Source organism: Herpailurus yagouaroundi, unplaced genomic scaffold (assembly GCF_014898765.1).
Source record: "Herpailurus yagouaroundi ecotype Mexico unplaced genomic scaffold, PumYag 166, whole genome shotgun sequence".
Lineage (NCBI taxonomy): Eukaryota > Metazoa > Chordata > Mammalia > Carnivora > Felidae > Herpailurus > Herpailurus yagouaroundi.
The window spans coordinates 2,633,037-2,660,699 of record NW_024412407.1 but is presented as its reverse complement, the minus strand read 5'-3'; the positions used below and the strand labels follow the sequence as shown (position 1 = coordinate 2,660,699).

Sequence of the window (27,663 nt, the reverse complement as noted above, 5' to 3'; positions counted from 1 at the left end):
AGAGACCTGTAACTTGCACATTATCACAGAGCTAGTAAATGGTGGTGGTAAGATCTAGCTCCCAGCATATCTGAGTCCAAATGCCCATGCTTCTGATCACTATTGTATCCCATTGTACAACTTTACGAGCACAAGCTATATGTGCACGAATGAACTTAGACTAAAGAGCTCTTAGATTCAGTGGCCTGACAGAGGAAAAATGGATATCTGGCTCTCCATCACCACTCTTGGTTCTTGAGCTACCTAGCCAAAGTCTGCATTCTGGCTATAGTAGCTGCTGACCCTGTGTTACCCACACCGCCCTCATCACTGTTCCACATGAAAAATTACTTTTCCATGCAATACTTTCCTCTCTTCTCCATGCCAGACTCCTCTTTCCCAAACTGCTTGCTCCCTGCCCTTCCCATGAAAGACTTCTCAAATGAACAAAAGCTTCCATTTCTCCACGACATATGTACACTCTGGGAAAGAGCGCATTGTGTTTAAATGTCAAATGCTTAAAGTTAAATGGTGCCTGACAGGCCTCCGCATCTTGCCCATCATTTGCATGTGTCCCAACTCCCCCATAGACCATGTGGCTCTAAGGTCTTCTTTCCCTCCCACAAAGCACCCATCCAGGACAGACAGTGCCATGAACAAAGGAAATTGAGACTCAGAGAGAATTTCAAATGCGGTTTATTGCAGCAATACAGGGAAGCGGGGAATTTAAGGCCTCTCCACAAAAGACAATCAACTTGCTCACACCTTATATACAAAACCAAAGCAGCACAGAGCTTGCTCCAAGAAATAGGATACTAAGGAAGTGTCCAGAGCATGTGCTCCATGCACAGCAAAGAAGCCGTGGTTCTAACCAGCCCTCCTCTGGCCGACTTAAGGAGGTGCTTTGAAATGTAATGTGTGCAGTGGTGATTGCTGAACTGTTTCTCAGGCAAAGCACACAGCAGGGTCATAGCCAGGGGGACTGAGATTGCCACTGGTCTAAAAACTTCTTTGGGAAGCAGAGAAGAAAGGAAAGAGCCTGGGAACTAGGGTGAATCAGTGTAACTCATGATAGCTCTTTTCTCCAGTAAGGCCGGGGGGCAACTGACCTTGGTCTTGCCAAGCGTGTTTGGTAGTGATGGAGAGGGAGCACTAACAGGACAGAGGACGCCTCTTTATCTGATCACTCTGGAATAGCTGGAGGAAACAAACTTCACACTGGAACTGCCACCAGAGGTCTTAGTACCCCCAGAGCTGGATCCCCGGCCTCCAGACGAACTGAAACTGCCTCCAGAGCTCCCGCCGGAACCCCGGCCGCCCCCTCCAGAGCCGCCTCGGTGGCCCCCACTGCTGCTACCGGAACCGAAGCCGCCGCCACCTCCAGAGCTGTAGCCGCCACCTCCAGAGCCGTAACTGCCACCTCCGGAGCCATAGCCGCCTCCAGAGCCATAGCCGCTGCCTCCGCCGCCGGAGCCGAAACCTCCGCCTCCTCGGCCACCACCTCCACTGATGGTGGTGTGGCTGGTGTTCACCGCTGCAAAGGGACACGCGGTTATCACCACCCCAACTCCTTTTCCAACCAGGCAAAACCTGCGCGCGCCCCTAAGAAAGCAGCTTGTACTTACACACGCTCACATTCGGGGAACACTCTCCAGACATCCTGTAGGAGAAAGAAAAGAACATCCCTCAGGACCCTCTGGCCGCACAAACCCTCTCAGCCATCTTCAAGATTCTCCCCATTTGGGGCTCCTCCTACCCACCTGATCTGAAACCTGATCCAGTCCCCTTGGCCTCCCAAACCTCTGCCATTTTCTCAGCATAAACACAAACAGGGAGATAGTCCGTATAAAGTAGACAAGAGTCTTGCCGTGAACGCAGGTTAACGTTAACAGTGCCATTGACTTCTAGGCCAGATGACACCTGAGCCAGCCCAGATGGAGAATAAACTGTGCCATCTCGAAGCACTTCATAGAGATATCACAACCTTCCGAAAGAAGTCGGGCACCCTGGGTCCCAAAGCAAAGCCAAGCCTTTCCTCCGGCACCCTGTAGCGTTCCCCCTTCCCCATACCCAGGACCAGCTGCAGTCACATGGCTGCGTGTCCAACAGCAATCAGCCTACCAGGGAGGAAGCACCAACAGAAGTGGCCAAGCCACCCAGGGTTCTGTCCTCACCTGCTTTCCTCTCCTTCCAGAAGGGTTCTGTAGGTGGCGATCTCCATATCCAGGGCCAGCTTGACATTCAGCAGCTCCTGGTAGTCACGCAGCAGCCGGGCCATGTCCTCCTTGGCCTGTTGCAGGGCATCCTCCAGCTCGGCCAGTTTGTTCTGGGCATCTTTGAGGGCGTTCTCACCACGCTGCTCGGCATCGCTGATGGATTGCTGCAGCGCAGAGATCTGAGAAAGAGAAGCTCACACATTACACACTCTGCTGTCACCTAATCCCACCCTGGCCTTCTTATCTCACATCCAACTGTCCATCTCCATGAGGCTGGTACTCTGGGTCCAAGAGAATGACAGCAAGCTCTGGATAACCCATCACTGCTTCCGGATAGCACGTCACTGTGTTGACTTCCTTGAAAGCCCTTAAAGGGGATGCAGGAGCCTCTCTTGGCCCTGAGCTGAGCCTTCCCCACCCCTTACAGACCTGACATTCTCTACACTGAAACCTCCTGACTGCCTTTCCTCTCACTCACCACGTCTGTGCATCAGGGGCTAGGTCACTCATGACCATCACATCCATTTCTCTACTAGGTCGTTGTCACAAGTTTCCCTAAAGAGAACCCAGCATGGTAGCTGCATTGTGGAAACCAGAATAATCACCAGAGGAACTAGGGACAGTAATATAACCTTGGAGTGGATTGCAAGATTCAAAACGAGGAACGTGTCCTCCGGTTACCCGAGACCCTCACCCCACACCAATTCCATATAGCTGAACAGAAAGTAGAAGGAAGGAGCATGTACCTGCTTCTTGACACTATCGATCTCAGATCGCAGTCTCTGGACCATCCGATTCAGTTCAGAAATCTCCATCTTTGTACTTTTCAGGCTGTCCCCATGTTTGCCAGCGGTGATCTGGAGCTCTTCATACTGAAGATGGTGGATCAAGTCAATTAGATGTGGCAGAGCATACCGTGGTTCACGCATACACACATAAGAGAAAACACAGGACAGGAAGACAAGACATTTCAGGACAACTGGCTAGACAGTTTATTCACCTTGGTCTGGTAGAGCGCCTCGGCCTCGGCCTTGCTCTTCTGGGCAATCTCCTCGTACTGAGCCTTGACCTCAGAGATGATGCTGTCCAGGTCCAGGTTCCTGTTGTTGTCCATGGACAGGATGACATTGGTTTCGCTGATATGAGTCTGCATCTGGGCCAACTCCTGCAAGATATAATAGTTCAATGGCTCTTACAGTGTTAACTGTAAGTTTAGACAGAGGGAGGAGTCAGGAGATGGAAGGTGTATCTTTGTTCTGCTGGTTAGTGATGGGCTCAGGCTCCAAGCTCTCCATCTGGGTAAATGTTGAAAGCAGGACTTACTGCTTCATAGAGTGCTCTGTAGAAATCAGTCTCCTGCTGCAAGTTGTCAACTTTGGCCTGAAGATCCACCTTGGCCATATAAGCAGCATCCACATCCTAGAGGAACAATGGACATCGTGAAATCATGTTCTTTCCAGGGCAAGTCCCTCTCACTGGTTGTCAGGGGCTTCTCCAAGTAGGACCAGTGTTTGGAATCTCCTCCACACCTTTCTACCCAGGCAGATCACAATCCTTAAACTGCACCACCCCTCAGAATCACAATCACAAGAGAGCTTGCCTGAGTGGCTGAGAACTTGCCCCCCTGCCACCCTCCTACATGAAGTGTGAGAGAGCTGGAGAAGCAAAGTGTGCCTGGGTAAGCCCAGGTCCATGATAATGTGGCCGAGAGGCTATTCATCAGGCCCATCACCTGGCTGTCCACATCATGCCTTCCTTCTGCTTAGTAATTGGAGGCCTTCTTCTACTATTTATTTCAGATGTGAGGTCCTACAGCTTTGCTCACCTTCTTAATGGTCACAAATTCATTTTCTGCATTTGTCCGCTTGTTGATCTCATCCTCATACCTGCAAGGAAATCAGAGGGATTCAGATGTTTGGTGCAGGTGACACCCTAAGTTCAGCTTCCTGGACTGAAATTGGCATCGCCCATCATGGCCTCTTACTAGTAGCCTGGGACGGTGTGGCCATCCCTTTCTTCTGAGCAATAAAACTGCTAAACTATTTCCAGCTGCTGAGAAAATGAATTCTGGAAATGCCAAATTAATTGGCCTCTAACCTAAGAAAAGATATTGGCACGTACTGTTCATGTATGTAGCTTGCCACTTTCTGGAAATATCTTAGAACGAAAGTCATGAATTTCCCGGCCAGTGTTCCTTACTTGTTTCGGTAGTCTTCCACCAGGTCCTGCATATTCTTCAATTCCGAATCCATCCGAGACTGGTCATTCTTCAGCTGGTCCACTCTATTTCTAAGACTGCTGATGTAGGACTCAAAGTAGGGCTCTAAGCTGTGGGTCCGCGTGGAGGTATCAACCTGCTGCAGCAGCTCCCATTTTGTTTGCAGCACCTGGTTCTGTTGCTCCAGGAACCTCACCTAAGAACACACCCCATGACCCACTGGTGCAGAAAGGGAGTCCCCTGGCCCCTGGGTGCCATGGACTACCACACAGTAAGACCTGTGCCTCATTTGGAAAAAAAAAAAAGAAAAAAGAAAACTTGTTCTTTCTGTTTTCCTGGCCATGAGGGAGTGACCAAATACCAAACAGCAAGGCCCGTGCAAAATTATTGCAACTACACTTTGAAATAGATACATTATACTTAAAAGATCCACCTTCCAATTTTTTTAAGGTAGATTACCATAAACATTGGTATGCAGTCCCTGAGCACACACATGTTCCAAAGGATGGTGGAGAAACCCAAACTTGAATTTGAAATCTCTTCTGGAAACTTTGAGTTGACTTTATTGATGATTAAGCAGTAATTAGACATGGTTTACATGTTTTTCCAGAGCGGATGCTTAGAATATAAGTATAAAAAAAAAAAAACCTCTACCCTGATCTGGTACCATTGTAAATTTTTCAGAAGGCAAATCTCCCCTTCTGACAGCAAAAGATGTTTGAGACTGGCTTATTACATCCTCTCTGCTACAACATCACAGTGCACTCTGTTCACCCTCAACTCCCTTTTTAAGGTTAGGAAGACCTTTCCGGAATTCTCATTTGCACCCTGGAAAGCTGAGTTAGCCCCATTTCTATTGTCTTTGTCCGCCATATGTAAGTCTCAATTTAGCTCAAGGACTGAATAAAAAACCATTTCAAGGAGATGTCACACTGACTCACATCTATGTAGACCACCGACCTCTTGGTCCAAGAGAGAGTGTAGTCATTTGAACCATCCACAAAAATACTTATAACATATCTCCTGGGAGACAAGTCCACAAAATACCCAAACAGCCACTTGAGGCAGAAGGCCAATCTCAAATGGACCAAGAGCAACTCTCCCAGTGCACTGAGCAGATAAACTCACCTTGTCAATGAAGGAGGCAAATTGGTTGTTGAGTGTCTTGATTTGCTCCCTTTCTCGAGACTTTACTTTTTGAATCTCAGGGTCAATCTCCACATTGAGGGGCTGCAGAAGACTCTGGTTGATGGTGACTTCCTGGATGCCACCGGGGGGGCAGACAGGCCCAAAACTCCCTCCACCAAAACCACCTCCACCGAAACCACTGCCACCAAAGCCACCTCCACCGAAACCACCTCCACCGAAACCACTGCCACCAAAACCACCTCCACCAAAACCACTGCCACCAAAACCACCTCCACCGAAACCACCTCCACTGCCAAAACCACCCCCAAAGCCACCACCACCAAAACCACCACGTCCTCCTCCGGCCACGCTTATGGAGATGCTTTTACTGCCACCAAGGTTAACAAGGCTTCGACTTCCAAAACCACCACCACCAGCACCCCCACCGCCACCACCACATCTTCCCCCTGAAAATCTCCCGCCACCTCCCCCACCATGGCGGACGGAGCTGCTAGTCATCCTGCGCCGGAAGCTGACCACTCCGGCAGAGCCAGAGCTGAAGCCCCCTCCACTCCGGAACCCAGACCTAGAGCTAAACTGTCGACTCATGTTGACTAGGAGAGAGTTGGAGCCAAGTCAGGAGAGGAAAGGAGCCCACACTCCTCTACCCCAAGCACAGAGACTGTCCCTTTTATACAGAGAGCACATTTGGGCTTGGTCCTCAAGTCAGCGGGACGCAGAGCCATGCAAGGGTTTGGCTTGCCTGCAGCCATACAAGATTTTTACGAGCCTCAACAATGCTATAAACAATACACACCTAGCTCCCAGGATGGCTCTCAAAATTGCTGTGAGTGCAAGATCGCCTGTGTAGCAATCATTTTATCAGACCAAATCTCTCTTCAAGTGCTTGTGACTTTGGGAAAATAGGACCCTGCATCTGCCTCCTGGTGTTTCTTGGGAGGATTTCATCACCTCCTGTCACAAAGATATGTATGTTTCCATTCTCGCCTTGCCCATGTGTGCTAAGCACACTGTCCCCTCAGGCCCAGCAAGTGCAATGCCCCACTCTTGAATCGGGGGAAGAATTCTCTGGCCTGCTTCTGAGCTTGCTCTCTAGAGCCCAGGGCTCAGCAAGTCATATCTCCGGGCACAGAACAAAAGCTTTAATAAGTGAAAAAGTAAAAGAACGTGTTTTCATTAAATGGAAGCTTTACAAACGTGTGTGTTAATATTAAAGGAAGAGACACCGGCAGAGAACAGGATGGATGGGTAGGTGTTCTGGAAGGACCAGAGGGAAAGACAGGTTCTTCTAAGTTTACCAGCTGTTCCTTTTCCTCAAAGACAGGCCAAGACAGGAGACAGAGACACCAGCAAAAGAAAACTGGTGGAAACGGAGGGCATGACTACACTCTCTCTGGACAAAGAGGTCTGTGGTCCACATAAGTGTGGGTAAAGTGATATCACCTTGAAGTATTTTTTTATTCAGCTCTTGAGCTGAATTGGGACTTACATAGGGTCAGTGAATACAATAGAAATGGGGCTAACTCAGGGGCGCCTGGGTGGCTCAGTCGGTTAGGCGTCCGACTTCGGCTCAGGTCATGATCTCACGGTTCATGAGTTCAAGCCCCGCGTCGGGCTCTGTGCTGATGGCTCAGAGCCTGGAGCCTGTTTCGGATTCTGTGTCTCCCTCTCTCTCTGCCCCTCCCCTGCTCATGCTCTGTCTCTCTCTGTCTCAAAAATAAATAAACGTTAAAAAAAAAATTAAAAAAAAAAAAAGAAATGGGGCTAACTCAGCTTTCTAGGATATACAAATGCCAGCGGGAAAGGTCTACAGAGCAGGGGGGTAAGAGGTCCAACCTACTTTGTACATTTTGCAAAGCAAAAGGGTGAACATGAGGCTTCACAGGGGCTTCGAGCCTCACAGCAGATGGTATGGACAGATGAATATAGACTTGGCAGGGAAGACAGGATGCAAGTCTGAAAAGCCTGACCCGAGAAGATAAAATGGTTTCTGGACAATACTAGCAGTAATAGCAACAACAATAATAATAGCTAAGATGTATGGAAACCTGACATGCGCCAGACGCTGTTCTACATATTTTATATGTAGTAACCTACTTCGTTTCACAAATCTGAGATAGAGGCTATTAGGCTACCCCTTTTTAAAACAAGAAAACTGAGGCAACAAAGCTCAAGTTTACAGGGATGGTGAGTGGCATGGCTGGGATTTGAACAGAGGATGCTGAGTTATAACGTGTGAGGTCCTAACCAGCGACCTGCATGAGAGTACAGCACTGAATGCAGGGTGTGCTGCCCACGGTGTGTAAAGCCAGACGATGTAAGCAGCCAGGTGCCGCAGAGAGGTCCAAAGGCAGGAAGCTTTGAATTGTATCCCTTTAAATCCTTGGTCCCAGACATGCGCAGGTGCCCAGAAAAGGTTTCTTCAACTCACTCTGAGAAGGGGAGAAGGCAGGCACAGAGTTCAGGGGGCAGATTTTGCTTCCATGGGGTGCAATAGTGTCTAAATTGCATGGCGACTGGCCGGGAAGCCCCAGGGGCCCTTCTGGAGAGTACCGCTTGATAGATATTCATGGACAGAAGTGGCGTTGAGATCCAGAAAGACCTGAACCCCACATAGGCTTTCCTGCTGAGACTTCTTAGAAGCCGGGCCTGCTCCCCACACCTGTACATGAACACAGAACTTAAGAGTCCGTGGGAAACCAATGCTAACAGCTGGCTCTGAGCAGCTCGCCTATGTGTGGGGGTCTCCACTGGGGGATACAAGGCACACGAGAGAAGGGCGACCAGTGACGATCATCCCACCCTGTCGCCGTGTGCTCCTGAAGCATCATAGCCCTGGTCAGCCCTCCCTGGTCCAGGCCTCACCGCTGAGCCCCGCCCCTCCTCTTCTCCCAGGGTTTTTGTACACACCCTCCTCCAGAAGTACCCCTCACCCCTCCACTGATCCCCCTCTCACCCCCTCGTCTTCATAACACAGTTGTCCAGGACCCTGTCCTAACACTAACATCTTTGGGCTGCTAAGCCAGCCATCTCTTAGGGGATGAGTAATTCAGATCTTGTTCCTAGCAAGGAATAATGGGACCTGGGACGGTCTTGGCATGGTAATGACTGTTGCCTAATCATCTTCTGACAGGCAATCAAAATGCTTTTAGTTCAGCATACTCCCTTGTGAGACCTGTCGCTCTGCACAATTGATTCCTTCTAGCAGTTTGGAGGGGTGTGCGTATGGGTACGCACACATGTGTGTGTACATGTGTGTTTATTATCTCACCTCTGCCAGCCAACAACAGCTCTATCAGGGACGCAGGCTTCTATCCCCAAACTGAGAAACTGACAGAAAAAGCAAAGAGGTGGACAGTCGGACAATTGGTGGACCATTTACAGAGCTGCAAATCTTACGATAGCTGCTACCATGAGGAGGGAGGGTCACCTGGAAAAGAAGAAACAAGGAAGCATAAAAATCACCTTCGGCTGACATGTACGCGCTTGACCTGACCGAGAGCCTACACGACACTCCCCACGCAGGACCCCTGAGAACTAAGGAATCAAACTGTTTCAACCCGTTTTACAAAATGGAAAACTGAGGCCCAGGGAGATTAGGTGACTTGCTTAGAACTTCCAGCTAGGAAAACACACATCTGAAACACACATATGGTTTCAGTTCAAGTATTCTTGTAAACTGGAGAGGAGGATCAAGGACAGGCAAGTGGAACTGGTTCCAGTACATGAGAGTGCAGAGAATCACAAAATATTCCCATCTACAGGGACTCAAAGACCACACCTATCCAAAGATCACACACATCCCATCAATGCCGGATAGCAGTTAGACACCGTCTAACCTGCCGATCGAACCAGTGAGAAGACAGACGCAGAGAAGTAAAAAAAAAAAAAAATGTGTCCAAGAATCTTCCAGTTTCTGAATCAAACTCCTATTCTGTGCCCCTGCTCACTTTTGAGGGATCCCAGTGGGGCCAGCCATCCGAACTCATACTTCCCTGTGAGGGCCCCAGGACTATGGTGAGGATGCTGGGTGGGGGACACAGGCATGAGCCACACACCCTTCTTCCTGGCTTCCTCGCATGTCCCGCATTTGTAAAGCCATCATGAAAGAGAGAGACGCTAACATCCCCAGGCACCGACTACGTGCCAGGAGCCATCTCTCATCCAAACATCTCCCGAAGTCCACACAGTGGTGAGGTCTATTTCTGTTAAAAGATGTGCTCCCAGCTGGTAACTGGCAAGCCAAGCCTCTCAAACTGCAAGAATGTGCCTGCCTTCACCCCAAAGGCCTCCTCTTGTCAAGGGACTGCCCCTGTCGCCTACAGCTTTTTGCCACCCACTCATCCAGCCTGACACTTTGACCTTTCTGCTCTCATGCTTTGCCCTAACTATTCAACCCCCTTCCCTTTTCCTGTATTCCTTTCCATCTTCCCAGCCCACCCATACTCTTCTCTCCCTGACAGGCCTTCTAGTTGCCTTGGTGACTCACTTCAAACTTCTACTCCTCATCAAGCTCTGGGGCACCCAAGATCTCAATCCCTGCGCATTTGGACCTGAATCTGGATTTGGTCCCTCAGGCCTCGAGCAACCTCAGTTGCTGCCAGATTCAAGTGCATATTCACATGTGTGTGAGTGTGTGTGTGTGTGTGTGTGTGTGTGTGTGTGTGTCTGTGTTTTCCAGTCCCTCAATTGCTCTGTAAGCCCTTTGAAAGCAAAACTAAGTCCTCTGTGTCTTTGGGTGCTCTCCTAGTACCCTCACTTTCCACAGCCTCTCACGCAGTCCCCTGCACCTGAGGGGTACCCCCATCAATGCTGGATAGCAGAGCGCCAGAGCACCTCCTGTCCCAACGACCCCCCCCACACACACTGGAACTAATCACTGAGGTGAAGCTGTCACAGGCAGGCCGCGGGCACGGGCAGGCCTGGTGAGGTTTTGAGAACTTTTTGCGGGATGGGACTGAGCAAAACAGCTGGAGAGAGACGTGCAGAGACAAGCCACCCAAGCCCGTGGGACTCCACCAGGGACATAAGAGAAGGTAATTCAAGGAGAGTGGGGAAAGCTGAAGCCTGGGGGGCATAAAAGAGAATCACCGACAATGGGGAGGCGGGTGAGATGTGGAAAGCCCGCAGCCAGCAGGGGAGGGGCCAAGGCTTTTCATGCAGGAGGGAGAGGTGCCCCACTGGGACAGCCTGTCAGAAAATAGCAGGGAAGGACGCCCCCAGCAGCTTGCTGGCAGTGCTGGAGCAGAGTAGAGGCCAGGAAGGAGGCAGCCAAAGGTGAGTGTGGAGGACAGGGGAGGTGGAGTTTGTCTGAGCCATGGAGTCATCCAGAGGCCCACTCGTGACTGCAGATGTCTAGCCGTGTGACTCTGGGAAGGTCACTTACCCTCTCTGAGCCTGAGTTTCCTTGTCTGAAACAGGGACTGCATCTGCCTTAAAGGGAAACTGAAATGGAGTTGATGCTATCTAGAGGGGGCAGGAGGGATTCTGTCTCACCCCTGCCTATGGAAGGACCTAGAAGATGATATAACAATCAGGAGAAGCTTGGGAACAGGCCCCTGTTTGATTGGAAACTGAAAAGACCTGGAAAGGCAGCCTAAGTTCCTGCGATGAGGTCATCTTGTGGGTGAAAGCCTTGCGGGGGAGGTGGGTGCAGTCCTTAAATCTAGAACAGGGAAGCTAGGGCCCCATCACATACAGGAGGGAGTGCTGAGTGCACCTGCAGCTGAAGGGGCTAGACTGGACTGGGGATTACTGTCATTGCAGAATACCTGCTCTGCAGGGTGGGGACAGTTCCCAAGGCTTAGCACACTGGGACAGGTGTCCCCACAAGCCCTTCAGGCCCAGCACCGGGATGTTCAGAACCAATCCTCCCATGCTCAAGCACCTCCCCACATGCCGAGTTCCCAGCTCAGCCTTCAACAGAGTGTTGATCAACCCAAAGACACACAGTTTCCTGGACTGATCAGAAAGCTGATAAAGCCAGGGCAGCAAGTCCAACCCAAGAATGGGAGTTACGAGCTTAAAGAGGGACTATCGGAGCACATGGCTCAGAAGTTGAAGAAGCACCCTGGGCCAAAGGTCCAGTAATTGACGGTGAAGAAACCTTCTCGACAGACTTCCTTACATCGAGGACTTTCCTAGCCCAGAAACGTACACCTTGTCCAAGATCAGACACGGTTAGGATTTTACTGAGCCAAAGGTTGCTCCTGCTGTCACCGTGTTCCTAGATGAAAATTGATGTAGATGAGAAGCTGGCGGAATTAAATTTAGATTCCCAGAGTGCCCTGCCCTGCCCCAGCCTCTCAGAGGGAGGAGCAGCTGGCAAATTCTCCCAGGGAGTTGCCTCCAGCCCTCCTCCGTGCTCCCTCCCGCCCGCCCCTCTGTTGCATGATGGATGGGCCTGCTTGACTCTCCCTGTGAATATCAGCCCTGTGGCAATAGCACTGACCACAAGCAGGGATGGAATGCTTCCTGGTCTCTGGAAGGACCACAGGTGGTCTCCCCACACCCTCCCCCGGGGCCAGTGAGAATCACATGTATGCATGTATACCGCATGTGACAGCATTTTGTACACGGTAGAGGGCCATAGAATTACTCTTTGTTGTCACTGGGGTGAATTAAAGTGACAGGCATTTATTTGCTCCTGATGGGATTTCATTGTCTCGAACAGGAGTATCGTTTATACCAGGAAGCCTCTTCCAGAGGCTGGAATATCATATCCAGGCCTCTCCTTGGAGTCTGAGATCCTCCTCGGCTAACTCCACTCTCCTTGCCCTACCTTTCTCATGCCCCTGCCCTGCAAAATCTCTGTTCCAATATTCTAGGATTTAGGCACAGGCTTCCCTCCTTCTGTTCCCCAGTTCTCCATGATTGAGAAGGTCAAGGCTTCTGAAGAGAAAAAGCAGGGCGGTGTTTTCTGGGACAATCGCGATTCCTGCCCATAAGGGGAAGGATGGGTAAGATGACTTCTGATCGGCCTTGCCCTTGTGGTTTTTTTCTCCAGAGCCAACTTGGATTCCCTAAGAACATCTTATGCATATGCACGATCCCAGGGATAATCAAATCCATACCCTGGAATAGGTCTGATGGCGTCAGAAAACTCAGGTTCATCTTACAATCCTTGACCCTCGGACCCTCGGCCTCTCCGTGACTTTGACCCTTCCTTGGCATCTGACCCTAATTTTTCCAAATATAAAATAGAGAGTAAAATTCCTTTTTTCTCAGGCTCCATCCTGTGAACTCTTAAGACAGCAAAGAGATGAATCACTGCCCTACACATATTCCCACACACCCTACACTCCCTCCCTTTACCTCCTGTCAGGGGGTTCACCAACCTCTGCTCGAAATGTGCCAATGCCTCACGTGTCTCCCGTCTCAGGATCAATCAAAAGCTGCTACTTATACTGACCTGAATCTGCTGTGGCTCCCATCTGCCCATCTGGGTATCAGCTGGGCAACCTTTCTTTGCCAAGGAAGCACTTCAGACCTATGCATTTAGCTGTCACATCCCCCCCCCACCAATCCAAACACTTCCAGGATGTCTCATGGTCAGATTTCTGATTGCCCCCCACCTCCATCCTGGCCACTGTCCTCTGCACGGACTCCTACTTAGTAATGTCCTCAGAGTGGTCTGCTACAGAAGAGCCAAAGCAGACTCAGTACCCTACTGTCTTCCTGGTCCCCATGCCTGTCCCCAGTGGCCACCAACCGCTGTTGGCTCACGTGCTGTCACTGTCAGCTGAACACTCTAAATCATGTTTATACCCACTGCCATTTTCTGTCTTCCCATCCTTGTCCCATACTCCGGTTTTTTACTTCAAGAATGACACGGTTTCTGTGTGCACCCTCTCTCTTTGCCTTTGGGCAGCCCGTCTACCCACCTTTCCTTTCCCAGCCCCATCCCAGTCCGATCCCAGTGGCCAAGGTGAGACAGAAACTTCTCAGAGAGAGGGTAGGTGTGTGCATGGGAACGGGCTGTCTTATCAATATGGGCTGCAGTCATATGTGAATGAATCCCATATCCAATTACCATCTGTATTCCCTCAGGGAGTGAGAAAGTAGGTCACATCTTTTAGGTGACTCCTTTACACAGGCTCAGAAATATCACGTAGGATAAGATGATGGCTAACCTTGTTGTATTCTTGAATTTCTGCATCTGTGTGCCCCCAGGGGCATCGCCTAAAGATACCCTGCCAGGACCCCTACAGGGTTAATGGGCTCAGTCTCTTGTCTCCCCAGCTCATTTCTCCTGGGGGGCTGTCCCTCTCACTCACACATTCACTCCACTCTCTCTTGTCTTTCCATCTCCAGCAGGCTACTTGCCTGTCTGAGTTCCAGTCCACATCTACTTCCACTCCGTTCCCCAGTCCTGTTCCTCTTGCCAGCCCTCTAGGAGGGCCAAGCTTTGGGGCCACGCTTCCCTTCCCCAGCATTGGCACCTGCTGCAGGTACCACTGTGCCTACAATGGAGGGTCTGCCTGTGTCCACAGGATAGGCCTTGTTTCCACCCCCAGGCTACAAGGTCCACAGGGACACTTCCTTTGAATTCTCCTCCCTCTGGACCTTCCCCTCCCCTATAATCTATCATTTGGGTTGTGAGTGCCTTAAGATTCAGAAATGTGTTCATTCCACATTGCATTCCCCGTGCCTAGACCACTGCCCACACACAGTAGGAGCTACATAAATGCTTGCTGAACAGATGTGTGACTGACTTTGGAATGATTGGCTGCTTTCAGGACTAATAAGATTATGTCTGCAAGGTTTTTTTAGGTCATGTATGACTCATGCAATAAAAAAGAATAAAAATAATAAACCTTACTTCCCAAATACGCATAATTTCAGAGGCCTACAGAAATTTAAAAGGAAATAACTCATCTCTGACCAAACAGCAGTTTGAGATCACGGAAAATTTTATTGTAGAAACACCAAAAATGTCAAGCCCTTCAAGGTACAAGCTTCAACCAGGAAGTGATAAAGTCAGAGCACTCCCCAAGGGACCCACGCTGAGCCCATCAGATGCCCCAAGAGAATCATGGACTTGGAGGTTGTATTAGGACACTCGACAAACAAGTGCAGGTGACTTCCACAAGTAAAGCCACCTTCCCCCTTTCAAGGCCCACTAGGTGGCCGATAGTTTCCCCTTCCTGTCCCCTGCGGCACATTTCAAGCATCAGATTCTCACAAAGTGCTCAGTCACAGAGAACAGGAGGCAGAAGGGACTTTGAGACCTAGGAGAGGGCACTGAGCTTCCTTATAAATAACAGGCAGCTTCCAAACTGGTTCAGGACTGAACCCTCCCAAGACCCATGTCTGACCCTCAAACTCTCCAGGGCCTGGATACAGCCTCCTAGACAATTCTCAGGAGGGCCATTATGGAGCAGAGTTGAGGGAGGGCCAGGCTCCCAAAGAATGGAGCTTTCAGAAGGGCAAGACAGGACAGAACTGGGTTGTTGTCCATTGACTCCTCCATTTAGGGATCATTAGTCCTTCCCGGGGACAAGGACGAATGCCTTCTGAAATACTCCCACCTTGGGCTGTTCACCCAGAAGATAATGCTTCTTAAGACAGAGATTCAGAATCAAGATCAGACATCATTTGCAGGCATCTGATGAGGACCGCAAACCCACACTCTCCAGGGATGGAGAAAATGAAAAGTATGAGGCTAACAGACCAACAGGCAGTAACGGGCCCCAGACACAGAGGTTCCCCTTGCCAAGCTACTCGCCCGGAGGCCTCATTCTGTGGGTCCCCTAAGGGGTGGATTATTGCTCACAGAGCAGCCCAGGTGCAGGAAAGGGAGCCTGGGAGTGAAGTACCTGGGGTCCTTGACATTAACTATTATCCGCTTCGTAGATACACTTCGAGGCTCTTTTTCCTCCCTCTCTAAACTGGGGCCCTTGGGTGTCCCCAGGGGCAGGAGCAGGGCCAGCTGAGTGGAGTCTGAGTTGAGTGTGCCTGGCTGTGACTCTGCCGCCTGCCAGCCAGCACCCTCCGAAGATAGATCTGCTATTGGGGGGTGACCCACTATCCACCTGCTTCCCCAGCTAGAGTGGAACAAATGTATTGGCAAAACTGCTGCGACCCATAAGAAAAAGGTGAGAGGGGTTCAGGAAGGGCGTGGGGGGAGGGGATAGGCGAGAGCCCTGCCGCTGCGGGGCGTGTGAGCCTTCCCTCTACTCCAGGATTCGCCTGTGGGAGGTGTTGGTGGAGGTTTGGATGATCTGCACGCGGGAGGAGCCCCCGCCGCCTCTGCCTCCGTACTTGCTGCTGCCCCTGCTGCTTCCTCCATAGCTCCCGCTGCTGCCGCCCGAATAACCACCTCCACCGCCCCCTCGGGAGCCCCCGCTGTAGCCGCTGCCTCTGAGGGAGCTGCCGCCACTGTAGCCACCGCCGTAAGCTCCAGAGCCTCGGCCACCGCCGCCTCCGCCGCCGCTGACGGTAGTCTGGCTGCTCTGCACCGCTGTGGGGAGAGGGCAGCCCAAAGGAACAGGGGTCAGAAGGACTGGGGCTGGGGGTGGGGGAGGGGGCTACCTGCGGGCACCAGCCTGCACCGCCCCGCACCGCCCTGGGACATCCGTAATTGCTGGCAGCATCTGACTTGCAAAACGATACATCGGATGAAAGGCTTCCCGACTCCCGCGGCGCAGAACCCGAAACCACAAGGCTGAAACCTCACCAGTGCCTGCAGCTCAGCCCCTCCGGGGCCCTCCCCCCACCCGGCTCCACCCGGCCCGCCGGGGCCTGGGCTCTGCTACTCACAGATGCTGACGTGGCTCTGCAGCTCCCCTGACATCCTGCAAAACCAAAGCACAAACATCAGCCAGACCCCCGAAGCCCAAGCCCGACGAAGCCCGACGGAAGGCGGGTCACAGCCCGCAGACATCAGGAGCAGAGACACCCGCGCGAAGTGACAGCTGTCTCCAGGCTTTGGGGAAAGGTGGGCGCGCAGGCCCAGGCGGCTGGCGCGCACGGCGCTAGCGCGGGCGGGCCCCCCCCCCCCCCCCCCCCGTTAAGCAGTTTCTTGGAGGCATTTCGCATTGGCTGCAATGGCTTAGATTGGGGTAGAGGGGCATTCTGCTTGGAGGCAGGGGAATGATGGCAATGACCCTGCCGACACACATCCTCTGCTTCTGACGAATGTTTCTGCTCGGCCCCGGGGTTCCGGTCTTCCCAGAGAAGCTGGGGTCGTCCTCCCACTGCTCCAGGGGTGCAGCCCGCACTTGTCCCCAGAAGCATGGCCCACCTGCTCTCCTCGCCCTCCAGCAGCTTCCGGTAGGTGGCGATCTCCACATCCAGGGACAGCTTGGCCCCCAGCAGCGCCTGGTAGTCGCGTAGCAGCCGGGCCAGCTCCTCCTTGGCCTGCTGCAGGGCGGCCTCCGTGCCTTGGAGCTTCTGCTGCGCGTCCTGAAGGGCCCGCTCTCCTCTCTCCTCGGCATCCGAAATGGCCACGTGCATCTGGTCGATCTGCCCAGGAGACGGTCACCAGGGCGGGGGGTGAAGTTTCAGGAGCCCCTTCTGCCAGGGCCTTGTGGGAGGCAGCAGGCACGTGCGCTCAGCCCGCCCTGAGCCTCCTTCTCACCTGCTTCTTGATGTTGCTGATCTCTGCTTGCAGCCGCTGGATGGTTCGGTTCAGCTCAGCAATCTCCATCTTGTTGCTCTTCAGCTCGTCTCCATGCCGGCCCGCCGAGATCTGGAGCTCCTGGTACTGAGGGGCAGTGACAGCGTCATAGTCAGCCAGGAGGCCCTCCCAGACGGCGTTGAGTCTGCCCTCCCAGACCCTGCCCCAAACTACTCTCCCCAGGACAGTTCCCAGAGTACGCCCCCACCCCCGCCTGCCACCAGAGGGGTGATACCCCCATACACCCGCTCCTGTGCTGTAGCTCCCTCACCTGAGCTGTGACGTCTCACACACACACACACAATCTTGTTCAAGCCGCCCTCCTTCTCACCAGTCTCTGGGCCAGACTCACATCCCGCACAGATAAATCTGCTCCCGGATACACTTTTTCACCCCCTTTTCCCTCGCCTAAGCCTTACCATTGGCCCTTCCCCACACTGGGACCCCTTCACGTTTGCCAGCACATCATATTCCTCCTACCCTTTTCCAGGATGATTTCCCTAGCAGCCAGGACCCCATTTCCTCAAGGCCCTCAGCACGTTCCTTGTTTATTCCCATTATCCTCCCTATCTCATTTCTGTGTCTCCGTGGCCCCATCAGTAGGAACCCACAGGCAGGGATCTGGAGGAAGCAAGGGGGAGGGTAGGCGCAGGGGACTCTCTGAATTCCGATGCTGTCACTGTTGACCATCTCCCTCCCCAGTCTGGTGCTGACATGTGTGCCACTCAGAACTACTTGTCTGCAAGACGGTGGGTCACAGGCCCGCCAGGATTGGAGTCAAGAAGGCAGATCTCAAGTGCCAGGAGTTTAAAATGTAGCGAGTGGCCTTTGACCCTTAACTACAATCTTCATCCTCCAAAAAGGTCTGTATTAAAGAAGTGATCAGGGGCGCCTGGGTGGCGCAGTCGGTTAAGCGTCCGACTTCAGCCAGGTCACGATCTCGCGGTCCGTGAGTTCGAGCCCCGCGTCGGGCTCTGGGCTGATAGCTCAGAGCCTGGAGCCTGTTTCCGATTCTGTGTCTCCCTCTCTCTCTGCCCCTCCCCCATTCATGCTCTGTCTCTCTCTGTCCCAAAAATAAATAAACGTTGAAAAAAAAAATTTTTTTTAAAAAAGAAGTGATCAAAGATGTGCCCAAAGATGTGGCCACAAAGATGTTTATTTGATGAAGGCATATTCTTCCCACGGAATACCACGCTGCTATTAAAAATGATGTAGAATATTTAATGACACAGAACGGAATTCATAAATAATAAGTGAAAGAGAAAAGTGCAAAACTATAGGTTAGAAGATGTCATTATGGGGGCACCTGAGTGGCTCAGTTGGTTAAGCGTCCAACTCTTGATTTTGGCTCATGATCGTGAGATTGAGTCCTGCACCGGGCTCTGTGCTGAGCCTGGGAGCCTGCTTAAGATTCTCTCTCCTTTACTCTCAAAAAAAAAAAAAAAAAAAAAAAAAAAGAGAGGCACCTGGGTGGCTCAGTCGGTTAAGCGTCCAACTTCAGCTCAAGTCACAATCTTGTGGTCTGTGAGTTCAAGCCCCTCGTCAGGCTCTGTGTTGACAGCCCTGAGCCTGGAGCCTGCTTTGGATTCTGTGTCTCCCTCTCTCTCTGCCCCTCCCCCACTTGTGCTCCCTCTCTCTCTCTCTCTCTCTCTCTCTCAAAAATAAATAAACGTTAGAGAAAATCTTTTTGAAGATATCATTATGAAAAAATAAGAATAAAAACATTACAGTGCTTTAGGGCATGGGTTTGTAGACAGGACCCCTACATTTACACTCTGCCTTCGCCACTTACCACCCATCAGACCCAAGGGAAAGTCGGAGATCTCAGACTCTGTTATCTTCAAACTAGGGATAGTCAAATCCTTACCTCACAGGGTTGTTGTAAGGAGTAAATGAAATTGTATATATGTGTATAAAATGTATATAGATACATATACATATGCATCTATTACCTCCGAAGTAAGAGAGAGACGATACAAGTTCAGGGGGATATGTTTGGCTTGGGTTCCAAGTCTGGGGGGAGGGGAGCAGCATGCTCACCTTGGTCTGGTACAGCGCCTCAGCCTCGTCCTTGCTCTTCTGTGCGATCAGCTCATACTGGGCCCGCACTGCGTCAATGATGCTGTCCAGATCCAGGGAGCGGTTGTTGTCCATAGACAAGATGACATTGGTGTCACTGATGTGTGTCTGCATCTGGGACAGCTCCTGCGAGGCATGGACCACAGGCTGACTCTTTTCACTCTCCTCCCAGGGCCTCAGTTTCCCTCTACTGTCCCCTCAAGCCTCTCTGGGGAAGCCAGAAGCCTGGGCCAGATGGGAGTCTTGGGGAAAGCTCTGTGAATGGTTGTGCACCGAGAGGTGACTTAACTAAAGGTAATGGTCCCCAGACCTAGCCCTGGGGAAAAGAAAGGAGCCTAAACTCAGAGCCCCTGTAGGCACCGCCTGCCCATCTTCCCTCTCCTGTGCCGTCTCTCCCACCTAACTCGGCTTGACTGCCATCTTGGATTGGGCCCTCTGACGGGCAGACTTGCTCCCTAAAAGCTACATGAGCTCTCAGAGGCAGTAGAAAGGACTCCACTTGTGTAACCCGCTAACTCACTTGGGAGCCTGGGCTCTACCAGCAACCAGCTGAGTCACTGAGCTAGAGATTGAGTCTCTTGGCCCCTCAGCTCTCTCATCTGCCAAATGGAGAGACCCAAGACAGGGCAGGCGCCCACAACTTAGACATGAGCCACCACTGGGCCAGAGGTGGCAGGAGCATATTATCCCTGACCCCTGCAGGTGTCGTCTGTGTTCCTTTTAGGATCCACACTGTCCTCTCCTACAGAATTCCCAGTAGCCCTGTTGGCTTCCCAGCACTGGTGCTTTCTGGCCGACTTTGCCCCTGTATGTCCCAGGTATTAACCTCATTTCCGGGTAGAATCAAGGGCTGCTCCATTTCCTCTCTCGGGACTCTCCCTGCCTCCCACCTCCAGCACGCCCACCCAGGAATCTTAAGCACTGGGGCTTGGGAGGCTAACTCCCATCGCACAGAGTTGAGGTGACTGGGGAGAGGAATCCCTAAGTGGGTCATGTTGGATTTCAGGCCTCCCCCTCTAACAGCCCACACCCCTTGTGAGATGTGAGGAAAGAAAAGGCTTTCTCGTGAGGACTGAACTCACCATCTCAAATAAATATTTCAGGAAATTGACCTCCCCAAACAGAGCATCCGCCTTGGACTGTAGGTCCACCTTGCCCATGTAAGCAGCGTCCACGTCCTGAACAGCAAGCAAAGATAGTCTGACTTTATTGCCCAGGTGTTGCCGGCCACCAGCTCACTGGGTGACCCGGACAAGTGGCAAAGCGTCTCTGGGTTCATTTCCTTGCCTGCAAATTTCCACACCTCGCTCCAGTGAGGGATCTGCAAAAACCCTGGCTTTCCTGGCCAGAAGGAAATGTGCCACCAAGGCCCTCATCCTAGTCAGTCACACACAGCACCCCAGGCCCTCCTCAGGTCCCAAGGCTGCACGTAACTGGCACTCAAAAGGGGTCAGTTGATTGAACCTCACTTTCAGGACTGTGGACAGGTAAACACTAAAAGAGGCCTCAAGATTCCTACCAACATCACTTTGCAGACTTAAGCCTTTAGTGCAAAGGCTTGGCATTCAGGCCACACCCTCAACGAGCTGTCTGCAGTGGTCACCCTGTCCACCCCTAGGTCACACAGCATCCCACAAGATTTCTTCACTCTGCTCAGCCTCCGGGGCCCACAACGCCCCCCTTGGACCACTCCCATCCCTCACCTTCTTCAAGACGACAAAGTCATTCTCAGTGCTGGTCCTCCGGTTGATTTCTTCCTCATATCTGTGGGGGGAGGTAAGAACCATAGACAGGCTGCAGAGGCTGACCTTGACTCCTTGAGATTTCTCCTCACGGCAGGAGGCTTGGAATTTCCCAAACTTTTACTCTCCTGGACTTGGGCTACCCCCGCCGGGGCCTGCCGCTCTCACTGGCAAGCAGCCAGAGCCAGCTCCTGGCCTTCCAGATCAACGAAAGGAACAACAACCCAACGTGGAAAGTGCAGAGCCACACAGAACACTCCCAGAAGTTCCGTTTTTCTTTTGTAAATTTGTCACACTCACTCATTTTTTTTTTTTGCAGTTGAGAACATAAATATGTTTATTAAATTATTTTAAAGAGAAAAACTATCACCTACATTTTTGGCGCGCCCCCGCACCCTCTGGGCGTGTGGGGGGGGTTTGTCTTTCCCTATTTGAGTCACACACTCTTGACTCTCTGATCGGCATGCCAGGATGATGTCAAGAGTAGCACCCCGCACCCCGAGCATGGGGAGGGCGAGGACACTGTGCTGTCTGCATGACACAGAAGCCGCTGATCTGGAATCAGACACGTCCCCACCGTTACGATGAATAATAGCTAGTGCTTATATGTGCAGACGCAGTCTAGGAATTTGTTAAGCATAATGTCATCTACACAAGTGGTTCTCAAAGTGTGGTCCCCAGTCCACCAGCACCAGCATCACGTGGGAGCACACTAGAAACGCAAACACCCCGCCGCATTCCAGCTTCCTCAACCAGCCTGCCACACACCAGAGTCGGAGAGCCCAGACGCACCCGTCACGGCAACCCAACAGGAAGAGGGCTTACCATCCCTACTTTACGAAGGCGAAAACTAAAGGCTTAGAAAGACAGGCTTGTAAGCAGCTCAGAAAGGCCAAACCCACTGGAACTTGGCTCCTCGGGGTCCAGCACCACGAGGAGAGTCTGCCCCTCCTCACCCAACACAATTGAGAGCTGCCTGGCAGGACCATCCTACCAGACCTGCCATAAGCAAGATGGTGCCCTCTGTACCTGAGGACCCCGGTCCACCCCTCGCACATGAACACCAATGTTAAGAACGTCTTGCCCCTGAACCAGTTCCCTGCCATGCTTCTCCCTGACCCCCTCGGCCTGCCTGGGGTCTCACCTGCTCTTGTAGTCCTCCACGATGTCCTGCATACTCCTGATTTCTGTGTTCTGGCGCATCTGCTCCGCATTGAGAAAATCCACCTGCCTCTGTAGCTCGCCGATGTAGCCCTCCAAGACGGGCTCCAGGTTATTGGTCCGAGTAGAGGTGTTCACCTGTTGCAGCAGCTCCCATTTGGTTTGTAGCACCTGATTCTGCTGCTCCAGGAATCGCACCTAAGAGCAAGAGACGTCCAAGTTCACACCAGGCAGAAGCACCCCCACGGGTAGGAAGATGGGCAACCGCACAGCGTATCCAGGGCTCGGAGAATCAAGATGGCCCCGCTAGAGAAAGGCAAGGAGCTCACACAAGTTGTCTCAGCTGGAAACACCCGCGTGGAAATGCCAGCCGCCTGGCCTAGTTTGCTCCACAGCGGCTCTGCCGGGAGGCGGAGAAATCAGTCGGACACGGGGTCTCAGCCCTGTGCTCAGTATTGTGGGGGCTGAAAGGAAACAGTCTCATGGGCCCATGAGGAATCTCCCCATCAAACAGAGCTGTAGCATCCTCTCCCCCCACGCACACGGTACCTCGGGAGCACACCAGCAAAAGAAACCGTGCCACCCAACCTGCACGGGCTACAGGGAGTACCAGGCAGTTTTAATGGGATTTAATCATTTGAAAAATCACTGAGAGCTGTTGTGATTTTTTCCCCGTATTGCCCCCCCCCCCCCCGCCCCGCCTGCCACACAAACCCTCCTGGGCTGTGTCCCATCAGCACAGATGAAACTTAGCATCGTGCTAAGCTGAACTTGCTGGAAAAAGCATACCCCCTTGGCCTGTCATGGCCCTCTCCCTCCTGCTCGTGACACTCCAGCCACAGGGACCTCTCACTGCCTCCGGCAGCCCAGCTCTCCCCAACTCTTTGCCGGGCTAACTCCCATGTACCCTTCTGAACTCAATGAAGGTAGCATCTCCCTGGGGTTTTGCCTTCATAGCCCACCCTTCCTTCCCCTTAGCATCCATCGTGATTTGTCATCACCTGGTGCTGTTTGAGCACATCCCTCCCCTGCTGGGGGGAGCCTCAGGAAGGCAGGGCCATGTCTGCCTTATTATCCTGTGGACACAAGGCAATCAGACCCATGAATACACAGTACCCAACACAGGGAAGACAGCTCATAAGTGTCATGGGCTAACGAAAAGCTAAGGAATTTGGAATTACCTCTGAGTGTGGACAGCTGTCTCTCTGCATAGAATGGAAACTCCTGGAAGGCAGGGACTTTGTTTTGTTTATAATTGAATCTCCAACACCCAGAAGAGTCCCTGGCACATGATAAGCACTCAAAAAAATACAGGTTGAAATACAAGTCAGCCATTCAGGTGTCAGGCTTGGGCCCTCCCAGAGTGGAAATGGAGACAAAGTCTGTTGTAGAATCAATGACAAGGAAAGGGGACCTCGGGAAGGAAAGGAGTGAGGTCCATCTCTTCCCATGGGAATACCATCCTGGCTTTGTTCATCTGAGCTTGAATCCTCTATGCCAGGGTGGACAGTCTATACTCAGAGTCATGTGAACTATATAGTGTGTCAAATGGCCTGAGGCACAATGGAGAAAAGTAACACAGGGATGTTGGATAAGGATGCTAGTATGAAGGGGCTACTTCAAAAAGGGAGATCGGGGCCCCAGGTGGCTAGGTTGGTTGGGTGTCCGACTCTTGATTTCAGCTCAGGTCATGAGATCAAGCCCCACACTGAATGCAGTTCTGCTTGAGATTCTCTCTCTCCCTCTCTCTCTCTCTCTCTGCCCCTCCGCCACTCACACTGGTGTTCTCTCTCTCCCTCTCTCTCAAAATAAATAAATAAACATTAAAAAGGGGGGTAGGGGGAATCAGGGAAACCTTGCTAAGATAGTGGCATCTGAGAAAAGACCTGACAGAGATGAGGGAGGAGGCCAGACCACTCTCGGGAAGCAGGAGTTCAAAGCAGAAGGAATGGTGAGAGCAAAGGCCCTGAGGCAGGCTTGCGGTGCTGGAGGATGCAAAAATGAAATCGTGTGCCGGAAAGCAAGAGAGAAACAGGAAAGGAGGCAGGGAGAGAGTGTAGGGTCACTGCAGACAATGAGTGTGTACCCTGGGGAGCAAAGCTCCAGCCCTCATTCTGTTCACTAACACTTGCAGCTTGACTCCTGTTCCACCCAGTGGTGGCAATGTTGCCTAATTCTCACAAATGCAAGCCAGGGGTTAGCAGCAGCTGTGGGTTGGAGGGCCAGGCCACATAGGGCCTTGTAGGAGCTTGGCTTTTATTCCAAATGAGACAAACATCCAGTGGAGGATTCAAACAGAGAAGTGATGTGATGGGGTTTTTTTTAATGTTTATTGTTTTTTGAGAAAGAGAGAGAAAGAGTGCGAGCAGGGGAGGGGCAGAGAGAGAGGGAGACAGAGGATCCGAAGTGGGCTCCATGCTGTCAACAGAGAGCCCGATGCAGGGCTCATACCCACGAACTGTGAGACCATGACCTGAGCTGAAGTCAGATGCTTAACCCACTGAGCCACCCAGGTGACCCATGATGTGATGTTTTTAAAAGATGGCTCTCCTGTGGTTCTGAGAATGGGCCAAATAGGATTAAGGGTGAGAGCAAAAAAGACGAGATCAGAAACTAGAGTCAGAATCCACTGCAGTAGAATCCTTCTCCCTTTCAGCCAAGCCAGAGCCCTCCTGGATGAGGGCTCTTTCCTCATGGTCATGACAAGCCATCCCCGTAAGGAAGGACAGGTTGCCACGGTCTCCTGCAACTTGGCCTCTGCCCGCAGCCCCATGCCATAAAATGAAACAAATGTCATCTTAGTGGCAGGAACCACAATCAAATGAGTCCTAGGGTATCAGTTGCCAATAGCCCATGGCCATCTCATTGACCTCCAGCCCTCTCTCTCCCTGCTCCTCCTTTGTCCTAGTCTTGATCTCCAGTGGTGTCTCCTTCACCTGTTGCTTCCTTGCTCTAGCCAAGCCCTCCCAGTCCCTGCCCATGCCTGAGGTGTGGTGATATGCAGTCAAATTTCCCGTCCAAGGTGATCAGAAGTAGCCAGAAGCACTTTGCTCTGTTGAACTCCTGTGTGGCCATCTTTGGGCCTCACCTCTCTTACCCTTCTTCCCTCAGCTCACACACTCCATCCTGTCCCCAGCATTTGCCCAGATATCAGAGGCTGGGCATACAGCACAATGGTAGACTTTGGCCATGATGACTCTACATTCAGACCACAGGTCAGGCTCTGGCCTCAACACTGAATTCCTCTGGGACTAAGGGAAAGTCACTGAGCATCCAGGGGCCTTTGTGCCCTAGGGTTCTTCCCACTACATCCCCAAGAGCAAAGAACGTTCTGAGGGAGCCTCCAGTGGCTGCTGTGCCTCCACCTGTGGACACAAGGAAATGCTGCAGGAAGATCTTCACCATATACCTTCTACCAGCTTCTGCTTGCTGCTTTGGGTCTGGACTAGCTCTACTCTGAGGTTTAATTAGGGAACTAGGGAGAGGAACTTCAATGGCTCCATTTGGCTCATTCTTGGCCTTGGATGAGCTAAAACAAGGCACTCTGACAGAATCCTACTTAGTGTGCTATCACTTTAATGCCCAGTGATACCCCCTCCCCAGGGCATTCACCTAGGCTGTGAATGGCTCCTTGAGGACAGGACCCATGTCCTAGTCACCCTGTAGCACCTGGCACTGTATCTGACATAGAGTAGAGCTTTAGTAAATGTTTGTGGGATGAATGGATGAATCGGTGAGTGGGTGGATGGATGGATGGATGGATGCATGGGCGGATGAGCAGGTGGATGGAAAGTGAATAATGATGAACAACATTGAAGTTACTATACCATGTATTTTGTCTGTGGGTATTTTCACACTTCTTACCTGCTTTCCCATCAAAAGGAAAAAATAAAAATAAATTGCTTCAATAAGTCAAACTGAGGCCTAGTGAGGTAAATGCTTTCCTTTCTTAAGGTCTCAGCACATATACTTCTGGAAGCGATTGTCACCACCGAACTGAGACAGCACAAGGTGGTAAGAGGCGACAGGGCACAAGGCCCTCTCAGTTACTTGATCAGGGACCGGAGACCCGCCTGCCCCTGAGGTACTCACCTTGTCGATGAAGGAGGCAAACTTGTTGTTGAGGGCCATGATCTGCTCCCGCTCCCGGGTCTTGACTTTCTGAATTTCAGGGTCCACCTCCAAGTGAAGTGGCTGCAGGAGGCTCTGGTTAATAGTCACCTCTTGGATGCCCCCTGGGGGACAGGAAGGACCAAAGCCCCCAAGCCCAAAACTGCTACCCCCAAAAGCACCTCCTCCATAGCCACCACCTCCAAAGCCACCACCCCCAAAGCCACCACCTCCGAAGCCACCGCCCCCAAAGCTTCTGCCCCCTCCAAGTCCCCCTCCCACTCCCCCACCCTGGCAGAAACCACTGGCACTTCTCCCCACTAGGCTAATGGAGATGCTTTTGCTGCCTCCCAGATTGTAGAGGCTCCTAGAACCAAACTCCCTGGCGTGGCCCCCATACCCACCACCACCACACCTGCCTTGGGCCTGACACACAGACCCCACAGCCCGACTCCCACCACCAGAGCCCGCGGAAGAGCTAATGTTGTAAAACCGCCTGCTCCTGGAGCTAAATGCTGACCGAGAGCTAAATTGGCGGCTCATGGTTACTAGAGCATCAAGAGAAGCAACCAGAAGAGAAGGCCCAGCTGGAAGGAGGCAGAGACCCGGGAGGGAAGGAGCTATGACCTCCTTTGACAAGCCATCTGGCTCAGTCCCTATATATATGTGCATTGGCTGGGCTGGGCACCTTGCGAGTCCTGGGAGGGGAATATTTATGTTTAGTTTGCCTGCCAACAACGTCTGTTTAAAACCTCACACCTATGAGTTGCAGAAATTGCACTGTAGATAAACTTGCCTGAATTGATCATTTATCATTCATCTCTTGCCATTTTGAGATCAGAGCGCAAAATAATGTCTCAGGATCGAGTTGCTGGAAACTCCTATACACTTTCCCCCCAAATCAGTAGCTGCTATCTTCCTAAGAAACTCCCACCATTGAGCTGTTTGTCTTAGGGTGTGACCAGGAGATCTGGGACAAAGCAAGGGGTTGTCGAGCTGCCTTGCAACCACAGCGGGGACAAGGGTGGAGACATCTGCTCCCATAGCATTACCCTGGTTGGGATGAAAGAGTTGTTCTGACCTCCCTTCACCCTGCTTCTGCTCCCCACTGTTATCACCACCGTGCACACCCCAAATTTTAATCACATGAAAACATGGTACTGTGGTCATTGAGTGTAAGTGAAAGCCGGGGCACTCTGCCCAAGGCTGTTCACATCTTGCTGGGTGTGTCGTGTGCTGCTCTATGGGTCTCAGTCTCCTCCGCCACAAAGCAGATGAGGTCCTGTAGTGCTCAAGGTATATGTGGTTGCAGATGCTGTCAGCACCTACCAGAACCTAACCTCCTCTTCTAGACGAAAAGGCAAACCATCCTGAAATCTCTCTTTTTTT

At 51.8% G+C, this 27,663-nt stretch overlaps 2 protein-coding genes across 2 annotated transcripts; both read right to left on the bottom strand.

The window, feature by feature from the left end:
• Positions 1-657: 657 nt before the first annotated feature.
• KRT1 (keratin 1) lies at positions 658-6,214 on the bottom strand. The gene is made up of 9 exons (XM_040488028.1): positions 5,542-6,214; positions 4,395-4,609; positions 4,021-4,081; positions 3,519-3,614; positions 3,196-3,360; positions 2,942-3,067; positions 2,154-2,374; positions 1,605-1,639; positions 658-1,513 (listed from the first exon to the last, which is right to left on the bottom strand). Exons 1-9 carry the CDS (start codon positions 6,148-6,150, stop codon positions 1,155-1,157), a joined length of 1,887 nt encoding a protein of 628 aa, XP_040343962.1. The 5' UTR covers positions 6,151-6,214; the 3' UTR covers positions 658-1,154.
• Positions 6,215-14,456: 8,242 nt separating this feature from the next.
• On the bottom strand, positions 14,457-26,911 carry KRT77 (keratin 77). The gene is made up of 9 exons (XM_040488025.1): positions 26,257-26,911; positions 22,148-22,362; positions 20,965-21,025; positions 20,344-20,439; positions 19,223-19,387; positions 17,144-17,269; positions 16,808-17,028; positions 16,324-16,358; positions 14,457-16,024 (listed from the first exon to the last, which is right to left on the bottom strand). Exons 1-9 carry the CDS (start codon positions 26,815-26,817, stop codon positions 15,738-15,740), a joined length of 1,767 nt encoding a protein of 588 aa, XP_040343959.1. The 5' UTR covers positions 26,818-26,911; the 3' UTR covers positions 14,457-15,737.
• Positions 26,912-27,663: the final 752 nt, after the last annotated feature.

Bases quoted from the DNA above. Each gene is read 5' to 3' on its own strand.
- KRT1 (XM_040488028.1), bottom strand. From the start codon at position 6,150: ATGAGTCGACAGTTTAGCTCTAGGTCTGGGTTCCGGAGTGGAGGGGGC. The intron at 4,082-4,394 runs GTAAGGAACACT...ATTTCCTTGCAG, and splicing joins GTGGAAGACTACCGAAACAA to GTATGAGGATGAGATCAACA. The intron at 3,615-4,020 runs GTGAGCAAAGCT...TTGTTCCTCTAG, and splicing joins AATTTGTGACCATTAAGAAG to GATGTGGATGCTGCTTATAT.
- KRT77 (XM_040488025.1), bottom strand. From the start codon at position 26,817: ATGAGCCGCCAATTTAGCTCTCGGTCAGCATTTAGCTCCAGGAGCAGG. The intron at 19,388-20,343 runs GTGAGTTCAGTC...CATGCCTCGCAG, and splicing joins TGAAATATTTATTTGAGATG to GAGCTGTCCCAGATGCAGAC. The intron at 17,029-17,143 runs GTGAGAAGGAGG...TCTCCTGGGCAG, and splicing joins TCAGCAACATCAAGAAGCAG to ATCGACCAGATGCACGTGGC.